Source organism: Sciurus vulgaris (genome assembly GCF_902686455.1).
Source record: "Sciurus vulgaris genome assembly, chromosome: 6".
NCBI lineage: Eukaryota > Metazoa > Chordata > Mammalia > Rodentia > Sciuridae > Sciurus > Sciurus vulgaris.
Genome location: NC_136466.1, coordinates 29594517 through 29610779, shown reverse-complemented (window position 1 = coordinate 29610779; position 16263 = coordinate 29594517). Strand labels below are relative to the sequence as shown.

Below are 16263 nucleotides of genomic sequence, written 5' to 3'. Positions count from 1 at the left end.
CCTCTAGAGGCCTTCCTGAGATAGGCCACTAGCCTGCTCCAGGCCCCCACCCTAGCCCCTGCCATTTGCAAGTGCATAGTCCTAACAGGAAGGTAGCTCTGGTTGCTCTGAATCTCTGCTCCAGAACCTAGCTGTGTGATCTTGGATGAGTTAGTCTCTCTCACTGAATTTCAGTTTCCTCATTCATAAAGTGGGAATAATAATAATAATAATAATAATAATAATAATAATAGGACTTAACTCTTCGAATCATTATGAGAATTCCATGAGCAAAGATATAAGGTATTCAACAAGGTATGTCTAAACACATGCTATGAGCTTTCGTTTACAAAGCCCTTGGAATCGATTCATTCCATGTAGGCCTGTTTAACTCCAGGTTTCCTGTTTCCTGTTTCCTGTTCCCCATGTTGGGCTCTCCCATAGAGTCTACTCATCCAAGACAGGAATATACCGTGGGCATTGGTTTCTAAGCAGAGCTGGTCCATCAGGTTTCCTGACTCACAAGGAAAGAGGAGTCACATTCCCTAGACAGGCCCTGTGCCCATCTGTCAATACATTCCCTAGGCTCTTCCGAGACCCTCCTCACTGGTGATTTTGGCAAAAGGGGTAGGGTGGGAGGAGAAGAGGCAGGGGGATAGCTACCTTGACACAACCACCTGGTTCCGGGCTCGGACTTGGAGGTCCTCATACTCCTGTTGCAGGGTTGAGATTTTTTCCTCCAACATCAGATTTTTTTCTTTCTGTAACAAATCAGAATAAGCTTAGGAAGCTACCAAAGTCACAGGGCCCAATGCATGCTATGACCTCCTTTTTATCTGTGGTCCCTGAAAACACTTGTTCATTCTAGACAAGATGCTACATTTCACAGAGCAATAAGATCACCCAAAATAAAGCTAAAGAGTTAACAAATGGCTGAGAACTTTTAATTTTGCTACAGGAGAAAGTTAAAAAAAAGTACAGCCACTCCCAACCCATATCTCCATTGGTTCATAGAAGAAATGGTATTTTTTTTTTTTTTCTAAAGTCAGAAGGACATGATCTGTGTAAACAAAATGAAGACTCTTACATGTTGTCACAAGAATGGTTCAACAAAATTTATAGGGAACATGTGAGATGGTCTGAGGATGTATGGACATGGGGAGGCCAGAGGGACTTCCTCTAGAACAGCACTGTTTGGATTCAGCCCCAGGTTTCTTTTCCTTCTTCCTTGGCCTCTACCCCCTCCTTTTCTTTCTTTCTTGTGCTGGGGATTGAACCCAGGGCTTTGTGCATGCTGGGAAAGCGCTCTACCACTGAGCTTCATTCTTAACCCCTCACCCCTGGGTTTTTGAGGCCTCCATTCTCCTGGAAACAGAACCACCTGTGTCCTCAATGCCTTCAACTCCGCAACCCTGTCCTTATTGATCCTGGCCTTCCATATCTGCCTGGCCTTTCAGCCTCTCCTCCTTCTTCAGTTCCTGCCTGCCTGCGATATCTGCTAGCTCCTCCTGCCTGTCCCAAAGCATCACCCAAATTACAGCAACATAAGTATCCACAAAAGGGCAGGGCCCAGATGGCAAGGAGCCCCTGCCCAGACTGGCCACAGACCAGCTGAAGCTCTGCATGGCAGGTCAAGGCTTGTTTTACAAAGAAAGTGCCCAGCAAACAGTAGCCCAAGGCCACGGACCACTGTTTCCATGAGGATCAGCCTCTTGTCTAGCTCATGAATCCGCTCAGTCTTCATCTCGATGACAAAGTGCAAGCTCTCCAGCTCCTGCTCCCAGAACTGGCTGAGACTCCCATAATCCTGGACAGGGACATAGAATGACCTCATCAGACCATCAGGCACAGAAGGGCATGGGCTACCTCCCTCCTCCCCATCTTGCCACCAGCTCACTGTTAGACTTTCACAAGTCACACCCCTCTCTTGGCTTGTGGTAAGTGTCAATATGCTTCATCTCATTTTACTCTGATAACACCCCTTCTGTTCTTTACAGGTCAGGAGACTACAGTTCAAGTAGGTTGAGTTGCCTGTGCTATGTGGTGGGTTTCCGATGTCCGTCTAGTTCTCTCTGAATCTATAAGCTGTGCCCTTTACTGAGCCATATGCCTTTCTCTGAGCTCCTCAGTGAAAGGGGAACCCTCTTGCTTCCAGGCCCTTGTGAAAGTGAGAGTGTCAGGTCTGAGGCTTGTCCTTGAAGATGGGCTCACCTGTCCAGTTGTCCAACCCTGACCTCCCGGAAGTTTCAAGAAGGAAAGGCCCCCAGGTATAGTGCACCTACCTGGATGTGTTTCTTATAGTCTCGGCTCAGAATGGACTCCTCCACCTTCTTCATCTTGGACTGAAAGGCCTCTAGCTGTGAGGTCAGTCCTGCTATGGTCTCCTGGGGAAGGGAGCAGGAAGGAGATGATCAAAGTCAGGCTCATGAGAGTGGATTTCACCATATCCCAGAGAACAAAAAGTTTGGGGTTCTTCAGTCTGTCTTTGGCTTACCCATACAACAATGCAGGTTTAACCTACAACCACTGCTTGAAACATCCCAGTCCCACCTCGTGTTATTCAGACTTTTATGGCTCCACAAACCCTCAAAGACCAGTGAGCCTGGCATTCAAAGCCCATCCAAACCAGGATCAATAAGTTTTTCCAGCATTTTTGATCATTGCTTTTCCTGGGGCCAAACGTCACATCATTCCTCCAACTTCAAGGGACATTCTTGTCTCCAAAGAGTCCCGTTGCCACGAATGTCCTCCCCCTAGACCTTGCCAGTTGCCTTTGGTTGGCACACAGCACAACCCCTTAATGTGGTTTACAGGCTCCCACCTCCTGGCCCTCTCCTACCTCTCTGATCTCACCTTTTCTCCCGAACTCTACACTCCAGGCATCCTGCACTTCCTCCTGTTCCTCAGGTGTTCCATACATTCCCCTTTCCTCCACGGTTCTGAAGAAATTGCTTTATTCTACCTAGGGTACACTCACTTCCTGCCTTTCTTCACTGAGGAATTCTAACCTATCTTTCAGGTTCCAGCTCAGATCTCATTTCCTCTAGCAGTTAGTTGAGTTGAGTGGCTTCTTTCATGCTTTCACAGGTCCTGGGCATCTACCTACTGCTCTACTCGAACCATAGCCCATGCAGTTGCCAAGATCCTCCTAACAGTACTTGGAAAAACAGGCCACCTCTAATCACAAACTGGATCCTCTTGAGCTAAGATGTGGTCACCACATTAAGAGGCCTGGACACATGGAAGACAGTCACTTAGGCTTCTCATACCTGGGGGTCTTCTGTTTTGGCTGTTTTCCTGCTGGGCCTCCCCTCCCCCTACCATGGACTGACATGGCCCAGCCCTTCTCACCTGAAGGGTAGCTTCGGCCTCCTGGAAGGAGTGGGTAAGGGCTTCTTTCTCTTGTTCAAATGAGGCCTGGATGACTGTGGGGAAAGAAGTTCTCCATAAGCTCAGATACTTCTCCTCAAAGCCTTCTGGCAAGCCCCTAAGGATCAGGAAGATGCAATTGATCTCCTAGGTCCCTTTTGGACCAGAAGTGGGGAATGACCTTACTCATCCTTCTATTTTCTAGGCTTTCTTGAGAGCTGTGTCAGAAATATACTAAATATTTAATAAAAGTTCATGGAAATGAAAATAAGTTTTCATTCATGGTTTATAACTGTGAAATCTACCATGTTGTGCATGCCAACCAGACCTCCAAAGATCTTGCAGCAAGTTTGCCTATCTTGTACTATATCAAGCCATGGAAAACACAGAGGGTCAATGCTTTGCAAGCTGGGTTAGCCAAATTACAAAATCATCAAATTATTGCCTGTCAATCAAAGTACAAAGCTGTGGCATGTACATTGGATTTGTGGCCAGGAAATCTACCTGGTCCTTCCTTTACTTCTTCAAAACTGAGACCTTGAGAAAATTACATCAAATATCTAAGAGTCCTGTTGCCTCAACTGTGAAATGGGGTCAGTAAATCTGCCCGGGTTGTCTCCAGGGGCTGACTCAAGGATCACATGAGAAAAAAGTGGGCAAGAGCTTTCCAAGTGAGGCAAGGTTGTACAGACCTGAAATTGTTATCAGTTTCAAAAATCAGTACAGTTATATTTATCATCCTTTCTTCCCTTTAAAATTTGAAAAATTTCAACCTGTCTCAGCTGAAAGAAGATAACAGAGAAATGGTCAATGGCCAGGAAAAGAAATAGAACAGAGAAGACAGGAATGGGAAGTTTAATTCTTTGTACTTTGACTGACAAGCAATAATTTAATAACTTTGTGATCTGGCTAACCTAGCTTATAAAACATTGGTCCTATGCATTTTCCATGGCCTGTTACGGTACCAGTAGACAAGCTTGCTGCAGGAGCTTTGGATCTTAGCCTCAGTGAGGTGTGGCTGGCATGTGTGGTTGGGTAGGGTTCACAGATATAAACCAAGGGGGGGCCGAGGAGATGGTAGAGACACCGAAAAGAATGTTCGGAAATAAGAATGTGATAAAGCTGTCAAAATCAGTAAGACCAGTTGTATAAAAACTATAGCCCTGATTTTTTAAATTGATGAACCTAATTTGTTAAGTTGCTTTTAAGACAGGATAAGGTAAGATCAAAGAAACACACTCCATCCAGTCTGTCCCACTGTGTAGCTATAAAATCTGGACTGAACGAATGGAGCAGTTATTTGTGGACTCTGAAAAAATAAATGGTTGCTGGGTATGCTGGCACACGACTGTCAATGGTCCTATCAACTTGAGGGGGCTGGGATAGGAGGATTGCAAATTTCAGGCCAGCCTTGGGACCCTGTCTAAAAATAAAGAATTAAAAAGAAAGGGTTGGGGATGTAGCTCAGTGGTATAGTACTCCTGGGTTCAATACTTAGTGCTGCAAAAAATAAAAGAAGCAAATGGCTGTACACTAGGCAGAAGATTATACTTTGAAGTACCAATGAACTGGCACATTTAAACAAAACCCAGAATCTCTTGTATTCAAATACTGAAAATATCCAGGATATGATCCAAAATTGCTCAGCCTACAAAGAAGCAGAAAAAATATTAACTTGCCTAAAAGACAATTTATAGAGGCCTATATTGAGATGATATAGATGTTGGAATTATTAACTGAGTCTTTAAGACAGTCATTATAGAAATGCTTCAAGAAATAAGAGTGAATACACTCTTGAAAAGAACGGAAAAACAAATTCTTAGGAAAAATGGAAGGTGTGAAGAAGAACAAAAAGAAAATTCTAGAAGTAAAATGTGATAAGTGAAAGAGCTCATTGAGCGGAATCAATAACTCAGTGAAAATGATATAAAAAAGAGTTAGTGAACTTCAAGAAAGATCAGTAGAAATGATCCCTTCTGATCAACAAAGAGGGAAAAAAATTGGAACAAAATAAACAGAGATTCAGGAACCTGTGAGATAATCCTAAAATGTCTAACATTTTGTATCATCTGAGTCAAAGAAAAAAAAGAGAATGATATGGAAAGATTATTGAAGAAAGAAGCAATTTGGCAAAACACAGACCTCACCAGATTAAAGCAGTTCACTGAACCCCAGAGTAAACCAAATGAAATACACACTCAGACACAGAAATTTATACACATTTCTGAAAAACAGCGACAAAGAAATCTGGAATGGAATCACACACACACACACACACACACACACACACACACACACGCATACACAAATGGTACATTACTTATAGGGGACATCAGTCTGAATAAATGTGGATTTCTTATCAGAAACCTTGGGAAGTAGGGGCTGGGTTGTAGCTTAGTGGTAGAGCCCTTGCATACAGCCTAGCATGTACAAGGCCCTGTTCCATTCCCAACACTGAAACAAAACAAAATCCCCCAAAAACAAAAACAAAGAAACAAAACAAACAAAAGCAAAAAACAAACAACAACAACAAAGACTTTGGAATCTATAAGGTAGAAGAATATTTTAGAACTGCTGAAATAAAAGAACTGTAAACCCATAATTCTATATTCAGTGAAAATGTACTCCAGGAAAGAAAGTGAAATAAAGACATCCTCAGATGGAAAAACAAAAAACTATTCATCACCAATAGACCTGCTCTAAAAGGATGACTGAAAGAAATTCATGGAACTTCAGGAATGTAGGCAGAAAAACAGAACTGGCAAATACCTGGGTAAACATAATAGACTACTCTTCTTCTCTTGAGCCTTTAAAAATATGATTGATGATTTAAAAGCAAAAATGATATGCTTGCATGGTGGAGTATTCCAGGTGTTGTGGATGTAAAACACAAAACAGGAACAGGGGTCCCCCCTTATTAGGGTTTCACTCCCCATGGTTTCAGTTACTTGTAGTCAGCCATGGTTCAAAAATACTAAATGGAAAATTCCAGAAACAACTCAAAATCATAAGTAACTTTTATTACTGCACACTTTTACAATTGTTTTATTTACTGATATTGTTGCTAATCTTACTGTGTCTAACTTATAAATTAAATGTTATCACAAATATATACATAAAGGAAAAACCAGAACATACAGGGTTAATGCTACCTATAGTTTCAGCCATCCGGTGGGGGTCATGAAATATCTCCCCCATGGATAAGGGGGTACTACTACAACAAAAAACGGAGGGGACAGAGGAAACTTCATGATGATAATTTTTCTACACACTATTTAAAATTGTAAAACATGAGTTTGAAGTAGACAAGTAAATATAATCATTAGAACAATCAAAAAACACACAAGGAGACAGAGTAAGAAAAGCAATAGATAAAATTAAAATGGGACATTGTATGTAATAAAAGTTATTGAAATACTCCAAAATGAAGCAGGAGAAGAAAGAAGCTAAAAGTGGAGAAAACAAACAGAAAGCAAATATTAAAATGGAAGATCTAATTACAAGCATTTAATGTTTAAACATGGCAAATAAAAGACAGAGCATATCAGAATGGATTAAAAACCAAAAAACAGCGATGTGCTTATCTTTGTAAGCTTTCCATCACTGTTACAAAATACCTGAGATAATAAACCTAGAAGAAAGAAAGGTTTACTTTGGTTCAGTTCATGGTAGCCTTGCCTCATTGCTCTGTATCTGTGGTGGCACAGTATGCCATGGTGGGAGCATGTGGTAGGGGAGCATGGTGTCAGGATGCAAAGAGATACTTGAAAGGGGGCCAGGATCCCAACATCCCCTTCAAGGGCACACCTCAATGACCTAGCTTCTTTCTGCTGGGCCTTGCTCCTGAAGATTCCACCATCACTCAGTAGCTCCATGGGCTGGGAACCAACCCTGCATCACATGGGCCTTAGGAGGATGCAGAAGATCCAAACCAAAGCAGTATTATTTAAAAGAAACCCACCGGAAATATGTGTCATAGGCAGGTTAAAAGAGTGGAAAAAGAAACATTTACTAATAAAGCTGTAGTAATGGTATTAATTTTAGACAAAGAACTAAAGGTGTAATAGACAAACATACAATTTTAGTTAAGAGACTTCAACATTCCTCAGTATCCAGTAGGAAATAGACAGAAAATAAAAAAGACTACATAACTGAATGCTACCATCAACCAAACTTGATCTATTTGATTGATTTATAAGATATTCACCCTAACAATGACAGAATATACATTCAAGTATACATGACAGTTTCATAAAATAGACTATATCCTGAATCATAAAGCAAACCTTAACAAATTATAAAAGTAGAAAAATAAGAACTATGTTCTCTGACCGTACTGGGAAAAAATGGAAATCAATAACACAACAAGAACCTAAAAAATCTCCAAACTTGGAAATGTGCTTCTAAAAATTCAATGAGCCTAAGAGGAAGTCTCAAGAAAAATTAGAAAATGTTTTGAACAGGGAAAGATAAAAATACAAAATATTAATTGCAGGATGTGGATAAACAGTACTTCAATGAGATTTATAGTACTAAATGCATGTATGAGGGAGGTTTCAAATAAATAATCTAAGCTTCTAGCTTAAGAAATGAGAAGGGCTAACTGAACATAAGCAGAAAGAAATAAAAACAGAAATTGATGAGATTGAAAATGGACAAAGAAGGGTAAAAAAAAATCAATGAAGCCAAAAGCTTGTTCCTTTGACAGGCTGACAAAGTGAAAAGAACACAAATTATGAACATCCGGAATGGAAGAGGGGACATCACTACAGATACAACAGACATTCAGAATGATGTTAAGGGATGACTATAGGCAAGTTAATGCACATAAATTTGACATCTTGGATGAAATATACCATTTCCTCGAAAACTACAAACTACTAAAAACTCATCTAAGTGAAATATATAGCCTGGACCTTCCTAAAATCCTTGAAAGAATTGAATTTGTAGTTAAGTGCATTCTTGAAAAGAAATGTCCAAGCACAGATGATTCCACTGGCAAATTCTACTAAATATTTAAAAATGACATAACACAAATAGTATATATTTTTTAAAAACACAAATTCTATCTAATCTCTTCTAGAAACAGAAGCCAAGGCAGCATTTCCCAACTCATTCCATGGGGACAGATTTATCCTGCTACCAAAACTAGACAGACAAAATACATACAAATATCTCTCATGAACACAGCAAACATCATTGGTAAAACATTAGCAAACTGAATCCAGCAATATATGAAGGTGGGGTCTGTGCTAGGTATGCAAGACTGGCTAAATATTTGAAAATCAATTCAACCACCATATGCTAATATAGTCTAAAGAAGAAAAAGCACAGAATCTTATAGGTCATAGATCTAAATGTAAAACCCCAAACCATAAAACTTTTGGAAGGAACATAGGAAAAAAATCTTTTAACCTGGATTTTAGCGGAGTTTACAGACATGACACCAAAAGTATAATTTAAAAAAATAAGTAATTGGACTTTATCATAATTGAAAGCTTTGCTTTGTGAAAGACTTTATTAAGAGAATGACAAAACCCCCTACAGAGTAGGAGAAAATATTTGCAAATACAAAGAACTTGCATTCAAAATATAAGGCTATCTCTCAAAACTCAACAGGAAGAACCAATACATTTAATAAAATGGGGAAAAGACACAGACAGACATTTGACCAAGGAGGACATGCAGACAGCAAAATGATTATTAAAATGCAAACTAAAGCCAGGATGAGATGTCACTGCACTAGCACTACAAGACCTTAAATAAAGCCTGGTGACAACGACTCAGTTCTGGCAAGAAGGAACAATACACCTGACCCTTCACTGATGGGCAGTGTCAACTGGTGGTCACTCTGGAAAACAGCTCAGCCATTTCTCATAAAGCTGCATACATTCACTACATGAACTACCAATCCTGCTCCTATGTATTTATCCCAGAGAAATGGACACTGATAGCCACACAAAAGCCTGGACATGAATGTTTAGAAGAGCTCTATTCCTAATCACCTCAGGTTGGCAACAACGCAAATGTCCTGCATCAAGGGAAGGAGTGAAGAATGGACTACAACTCAGCAAGGAAAAAGAATTATTGCAAGGCCCAGCAACTGCAGTGAACCTCAGAGGCATCATGATGGGCAAAAGAAACCAATGTAAATGTCATATAGCACTATTTCATTTATACATCAGTTTCCCAAAGACAAAACTCTAATGATGGAGAACAGATCAGTGCTGACAGGGATTGGGTTAGGGAGGATGTGAATATTATGAAAGGACAGTCCCAGAGAGTTTTGGGGGTGATAGAACTGTTTTATATCCTGATTGTGATGATGGTTTCATGAGTCAATATGTGCATGAGAATTTATGGAACTGTATACCAAAAAAGTCAAATTTCTTGTATGACAATTAAAAAAAATAAAGACAAAAATAGAAAATAAAAAACCAGAATCACTAAATGTAGAAAATCACTAGTCTCTCCCAGTTATCTCTGCCTCCCCCCAAATAAATTAATTCCCACATATCTTCCCCAAATTATGCTTTTAGACATTCATTTAATATACACTTAATATGCACCAAGCCATTTAAAAATAACTATTAATGAATTCTGACTGATAGGAAGAACGTAAGACAGGAAATCCCTTCCCTTCTGGGTCTTAGAGTAGGCAATTTTTTCTTTTTTTGGTACCAGGGATTGAACCCAGGGGTGCTTAACCACTGAGCCATATCCCCAGCCCTTTTGTGTATTGTATCTAGAGACAGGGTCTCACCGAGTTGCTTAGGGCCTCACTAAGTTGGGGAGGCTGGCTTTGAACTCATGATCCTCCTCCCTCAGGCTCCCAAGCTGCTGGGATTACAGGTGTGCAACACTGTGCTCAGTTAGGCAAATTTTATTGAACGGATTTACAGTCATAAAACAAATATCAAAGCAATACTTGGAGAATGAGTTTCTCCCATAAAGCCTTGTAAGGCAGAGAAAGTAAATTTTAGAGAATAATGAAACTGAGATTTGAGGAAGTTGAGTGAAATGACCAGTTGATCACAGGCTGACCTAGTACTAAAAGAAGAAGCTCTGAATTCCCAAGGAAGGGCTTCAATCCCATTTCAAGATGTTTTGTGCTAATGTTGCAATATGTTTTAAAATTCTTAAAATTGTCAGACCTCTGTTCTAGTTACTCAATTTTGGGGAATTCTAAGGATTTAATGTGAAATGGAGGCATATCTTTATGCAAAAGATATTCTGAGCAGTATTATTTATAATAGCTAAAATTTAGATGTCCAGACTAACAGGAAATAAGCAAAACCATGAGTGCTACAGTCTAATCTTTATAAACATTTCAGTAGCAGCGTGCTTGGAAACATGTCTGATACAATGTTAAATGAAAAGAACAGGATGTAAAATTTTGCATGTTAATGAAAAGAACAGGATGTAAAATTTTGCGTGTAAAATAACAATAACGGTATTTTTAAAAAAGATAAATAATTATAGCCAGGCATGGTGGCTTGCAGGCCTGTAATCCCAGCTACTCAGGAGGTTGAGGAAGGAAGATCATGTGTTTGAGGCCAGCCTAGGTCTCAGAAAAAAAGTGTGTGTATGTGTGTGTGTGTGTGTGTGTGTGTGTGTATGTGTATTCAGACATTTTTCAACTGCTAGAAGAAAACATGGGAGAAACATTCCAACATACAGGTACAGGCAACAACTTTCTCAAAAGGACTCTTACAGCTCAGGAAGTAATAAAAAGGATGGCATTGAGATTAAAAAGCTTAATATTGTGAAGACAGAGCCTACAGAATGGGAGAAAAATCTTTGCCAGCTACTGTTCCAACAGAGGATTAATATCCTGAAGATATAAAGAACTCACCTCAACTCCAAAGAACAAATAACCCATTCAATAAGTGGGTGAATGAATAGACACCTCTCAAAAAAGGAAATATGAATGGCCAACAAATACATGAAAAAATGTCTATAATCTTTAGCCACCAGGGAAATGCATATCAAAACTATACTGAGATTCCATCTCACCCCAGTCAGAATGACAATCATCAAGAATACAAATAAAAATAAATGCTGGTGAGAATGCAGGAAAAAGGAACCCTTATACACTATTGGTATACATGTAAATTACTATAACCACTATGGAAATCAGTATGAAGGTTCCTCAGAAAACTAAAAATGCAACTACCATATAATTCAGATAAAATACTCCTCAGCATTTATCCAAAAGAACTCGAATCAGTGTACTTTAGATAAATATGCATTTCTATGTTTATAGCAGCACTATTCACAATAGCCAAGTTATGGAATTGGCCTGGGTATCTGCCAATAGGTCAATGGATAAATAAAATGGTATAGCCTGGTATGGTGGCACATGTCTGCAATCCTAGGAACTCTAGAAGCAGGAGGATTGCAAGTTCAAGGCCAGCCTCAGCAACTTATGAGACCCTGTCTCAAAATAAAAAATAAAAGGGGCTGGAGATGTAGCTCAGTGGTAGTGCACTGGTAATGTGTTCAATCCCCAGGCCCCCCAAAATGTATATATACACAATAGAATTTCATAAAGAACTTGAAATCATGTTATTTGTAGGAAAATGGATGGAACTAGAGAATATCATGTTAAGCAAAATAAGCCAGACTCAGAAAGACAAGTGTATTATATTTTCTCTCATATGTGGAAGCTAGAGGGAAAGAAAGGGAAAAAAAGGTATCTCATGAAAATAGAAGGGAGACCATTATGGTAGAGGAAGGAATTCAGGAGGGAGAAGGGAAGGAAAAGGAAGGGACAGGGGAAGGAGATTGAACAAATTATGTTATATATACAAATACACCACAATGAAACCCACTGTTCTATGTAATTAATATGCACCAATAAAGAACTTTTTTGACCTTAATGTTCTCAAATGTGGGGACCTCAGTCAATAATAGTCAAAAAACTGGTACCTCTGTTTCTCAAAAGAAGAAAAGGATAAATAATCCTGGGGAAATGTTATGCAAATACTGATGATGAAAATAAAAAAAATGAGTATGGCATTTTCAAGGTCAATTTCGATATTGTCAAAATATCTATAACCTTCTCCAAAGAAGACATACAAATTGCTGACAAACACATGAAAAGATGATCAACAAAATTGCCATCAGGGAAATGCAAATCAAAACCACAATGAGATACTGCCTCAGACATGCTAGGATGGCAAAAATAATGGAAAATTCCAAGAAGATCTAGGAATTCCAAGCACATGAAAAGATGCCCAACAAAATTAGTCATTAGGGAAATGCTAATCAAAGCCACAGTGAGATACCACTTCGCATAATAATAATAATGTCAATAATAACAATGGAAAATAACAAATGTTGGGAAGGACACAGAACAATTGAAACACTCATGTCTTGCTGGTGGAAACAAAAAGTAGTTCAGCCACTCTGGAAAAGAGTGCAATGGTTTCTCAAAAAGTTCAGTACAGAAATACCATATGACCCAGCAACTCTCTTCCTGGGTGTATACCCAGGGGACCTGAGCACAGCTGTTCAAGCAGGTGCTTGCACTAGGGCACTAGTGGTTGAGGGGGTGGGTGGCGGCAGCCCAGATGTTGTTCAACTGATAAATAGATGAACAAAGTATGGTGTGTCCTTTCAATGGAGTATCATTCAGTCATGCAAAGGAAGGGAGAGCAGATGCTTGTGGCAACAGGAATGAACCTTGGAAACACCATGCTGGGTGAAAGAAGCCAGATGTGAGGGGCTGCAGGTTGCACAATTCCATTTTATGAGTGCTCAAAATGGATGAGGCCATAGAGATGGGGTTTCCTTTGGGGGTGACAAGAATGTTCTGGAACTAGACAGCATGATGCTTCCATGGCATTGTGAATGTACTAAATGTCACTAATGGTAAATCTTATGTCTATTTTACCAGTATTACACACACACACACACACACACACATGCATGCACAACATACACACTGCCTCTCCAATTCTACTAGGAGGTTATTCTTAAGATAAAATCATGAAGGTTACAAAGATTTTACAAAATGAGGTTCACTGTGTAAGGATCATTACTATTATAAACAATGGCAAAAATTTGGAAATTCCCTGAATATTATAAGGGACTCAGTTAAGTGAATGAGGGTGCACAGTGGAATGCTATGTAGTTACTAAAACTTATAGAAGAGTTTAACGACAGAATGCTAATGCAACTGAAATGAGAAAAACAGATTTACTAATTTAATTTGTGTGTGTGTGTATATACACACACATAGAATATATATATATTCTACGCATTAATATAGCAAAATAAATGAAAGATCTGCCTTGAAGAGATAACAATAGCTTACTCTGGATAAAATCACACGTGATTATAATTTTTTAATAATTAAATAATAAGTGTTCCTAAGTATTTACCAAGTATCTTTTACTGTTCTAAATTCTGTATCTATCATTAAACCATTTAATTCTCACAAACACCCTGTGAGGGAGGTGAAGTAATTTTTTTTCAAGGTTACACAACTGGTTAAGTGGTTGAACTGGCTGGGATTCAAACCCAAGACCCTGGCTCTGGAGAATGAGATCTTAATCTCTATGATATAAGACCTTTACATTTAATTCATAGATTCTAAATTTTCTGGGATGATCACATTTAGTTATATAAGAAGAGATATTTATAAAAACATACTCAAGCTAACCATAAATTGTAAGAGCTGTATTCAGTGTGGAAATGGAATATGGATATTTAAAAAATCTCCTATTTGCCTAGGGTTTTGAAATTTCCTTTAATGAATATGCATTACTTTTAAAATGGAAAGAAAAAAAAAAACACTCAAATAAGGCACAGTAAAGCATAAAGCATAATGCCAGGCTTTAAAAGTCATGCCCCAAAGGAAAACTCCATTGTCCCCTCTAGGGCCAAGAACCCCATAGACTCCAGCTTGCGGTAGATCGACCGCTTGTTGCCCTCTGGGAGGGGAGAAAAGCCAGTGGGAGGCCCCAGATGAAGGCAGTGGGCGTGGCCACGCTGAGGAGGCGGAACCTCCCGCCACCTCCCCACCGAGCATCTCCATCCTCACCTTGCAAGGCCTCCTGGTGTCTTCCTTCCAGGACTCTTCGCTGCTCTTCCAGCCTCTCCTGAAGCTCTAGTGCCCTCTCTTTCTCCACCTGGGGGCAGAGGGTCCCGGGAAGGAGTGAGATTGAGTAGGTTCACACAGCATCTCTGAGGAACTTACCACATCCTGCAGCTGTGGGGCGATCAGAACTCTGCGCCCTCCTTAGAATGATGGGAAAAGACAGCCGGAGAGGGCAGAAGACTTCCAGGACAGCAGACAGGGCAGATTTTGAGCTCTTTAGGGCTAAGAAGGTAATCCCAGAGAATTATCTAGGTGAAAAAGGACTTGGAAGACTTCTAATCCTGATCCTCACTCAATGTGGGAAGCTCTTGCTCTATTTCCTCTGCTTGTGTGTAATGAGGGATGGCTCCTTCACTCTCCAGCCCACGTACTCTAACCATGGGTAGGCCTTACAAGTCACCTCTACCTGATGCCATCAGGTCCCAGATCTGGGGTTCAACCAGTCTGCTCCTGAGCCCAGCCAGCCCCTCAGAGATCTGAGCATAGCAGCTGTGTTCCAGGCTGAATGCTCTGGGTCATTCTCTCTGTCCCACACTTGAGATGTTCTCCAGCCTCTTTGTCTTTTGTAAGGACACAGCTGATGGGCACACCCAGAGGCACAGTACAGCTGAAAGGGGCTTCTAGCCTCAGCTTTGCCCTGAGTTCCCTGGTGTCTTGGGACCAGCTCTTTCCCCCCCTCAGTCATTGACTAGCTCACTGTATCACGAGGAGACCCAACTTTTTTTTTTTTTTAATTTTTTTTAGAAGTCAATGGACCTTTATTTTATTCATATGTGGTGCTGAGACTTGAATGAACCCAGTGCCTCACACATGCCAGGCAAGCATTCTACCATTGAGCCACAACCCCAGCCCCAAGGAGACCCAACTTGATGCTCCCTAAGGACCCTTCCCAATCCCATGGTTAAGGATGTCACTCTACCAAAACAAACCAAAGACCCACAGACATGTAAGTGAATCCAATTTCCTAAACCAAGTGTTTCTGAAAAATGTGACTAAGCAAAAACTGTTTCAATGTGTTTGGGTGCTCACTGTACCCAAACTAGGGACCACCTGGGGGACAGCCTCCAGACTTGGGTCCCCCTGCACCTCTCGTACTGCCTGAGGCGGTCCCCTCCCAACACAGAGGTCTTCCCCAGTGAGTCTGCTGGAAGAATGTGGAGTCCAGCGGGAAACTTCTTAGAAACAAATCATTTTAAAATTTAATGGAGCAATTAGTCTGTAACTACAGAACCATTTTTAAAAAGAGACTAAGTTTCAGAATTTTGAAGATTTATGTGTACCTAGCATATTTCCTACATATAGTTAAAGATAACCAATAGAATGATTTAGAGAAAATTGATGTACACCCTCCTAAGATCTTTTCTACTACTCTACCTCTCCCAGTGGTGAGGGAGGAAACTGAGGCAGAAAGAGGGGAAGGGTTAGTGGCCCAAATGGGAACCAGGAAGGGGAACTGTGGTTGCATTGAGTTGTCACTTCTCTTCAGTCTCTTTAATCTGGAATTGTTCCTCAGGCTTTCCTCATCTTTTGTGACTTTGACATCTGATTGGTAATTGTATAAGGAAATCCTTCAATTTTCATTTCCAAATTTTTTTTTCTTGTGGTACCAGAGATTGAACCCAGGTACACCCCCAATCCTTTTTATTTTTTTATTTTGAGGCAGGGTCTCACTAAGTTATGGAGGCTGATCTCAAATTTGGGTCCTCCTGCCTCGGCCTCCTGATTACAGGTGTGCGCCACAGTGCCTGGCCTGGCATCATCTCCAAATAATTTTTAAATCCCCAGTGTCACCTCTTCATAGGACTTCT

General features: G+C 40.3%; 1 protein-coding gene across 2 annotated transcripts in view; it reads right to left on the bottom strand.

Annotated features, from left to right (window-relative positions):
• CCDC69 (coiled-coil domain containing 69) overlaps window positions 1-16263 on the bottom strand; it is a 41504-nt gene that overhangs the window by 1654 nt on the left and 23587 nt on the right. For both annotated transcript variants that reach the window (XM_079145790.1, XM_079145791.1), the window contains exons 4-8: window positions 14399-14486; window positions 3331-3404; window positions 2262-2363; window positions 1667-1786; window positions 643-740 (exon numbers count right to left, since the gene is read on the bottom strand). In XM_079145790.1, the coding sequence (XP_079001916.1) occupies window positions 643-740; window positions 1667-1786; window positions 2262-2363; window positions 3331-3404; window positions 14399-14486 (482 nt within the window). The remainder of the gene's footprint in view (window positions 1-642; window positions 741-1666; window positions 1787-2261; window positions 2364-3330; window positions 3405-14398; window positions 14487-16263) is intronic.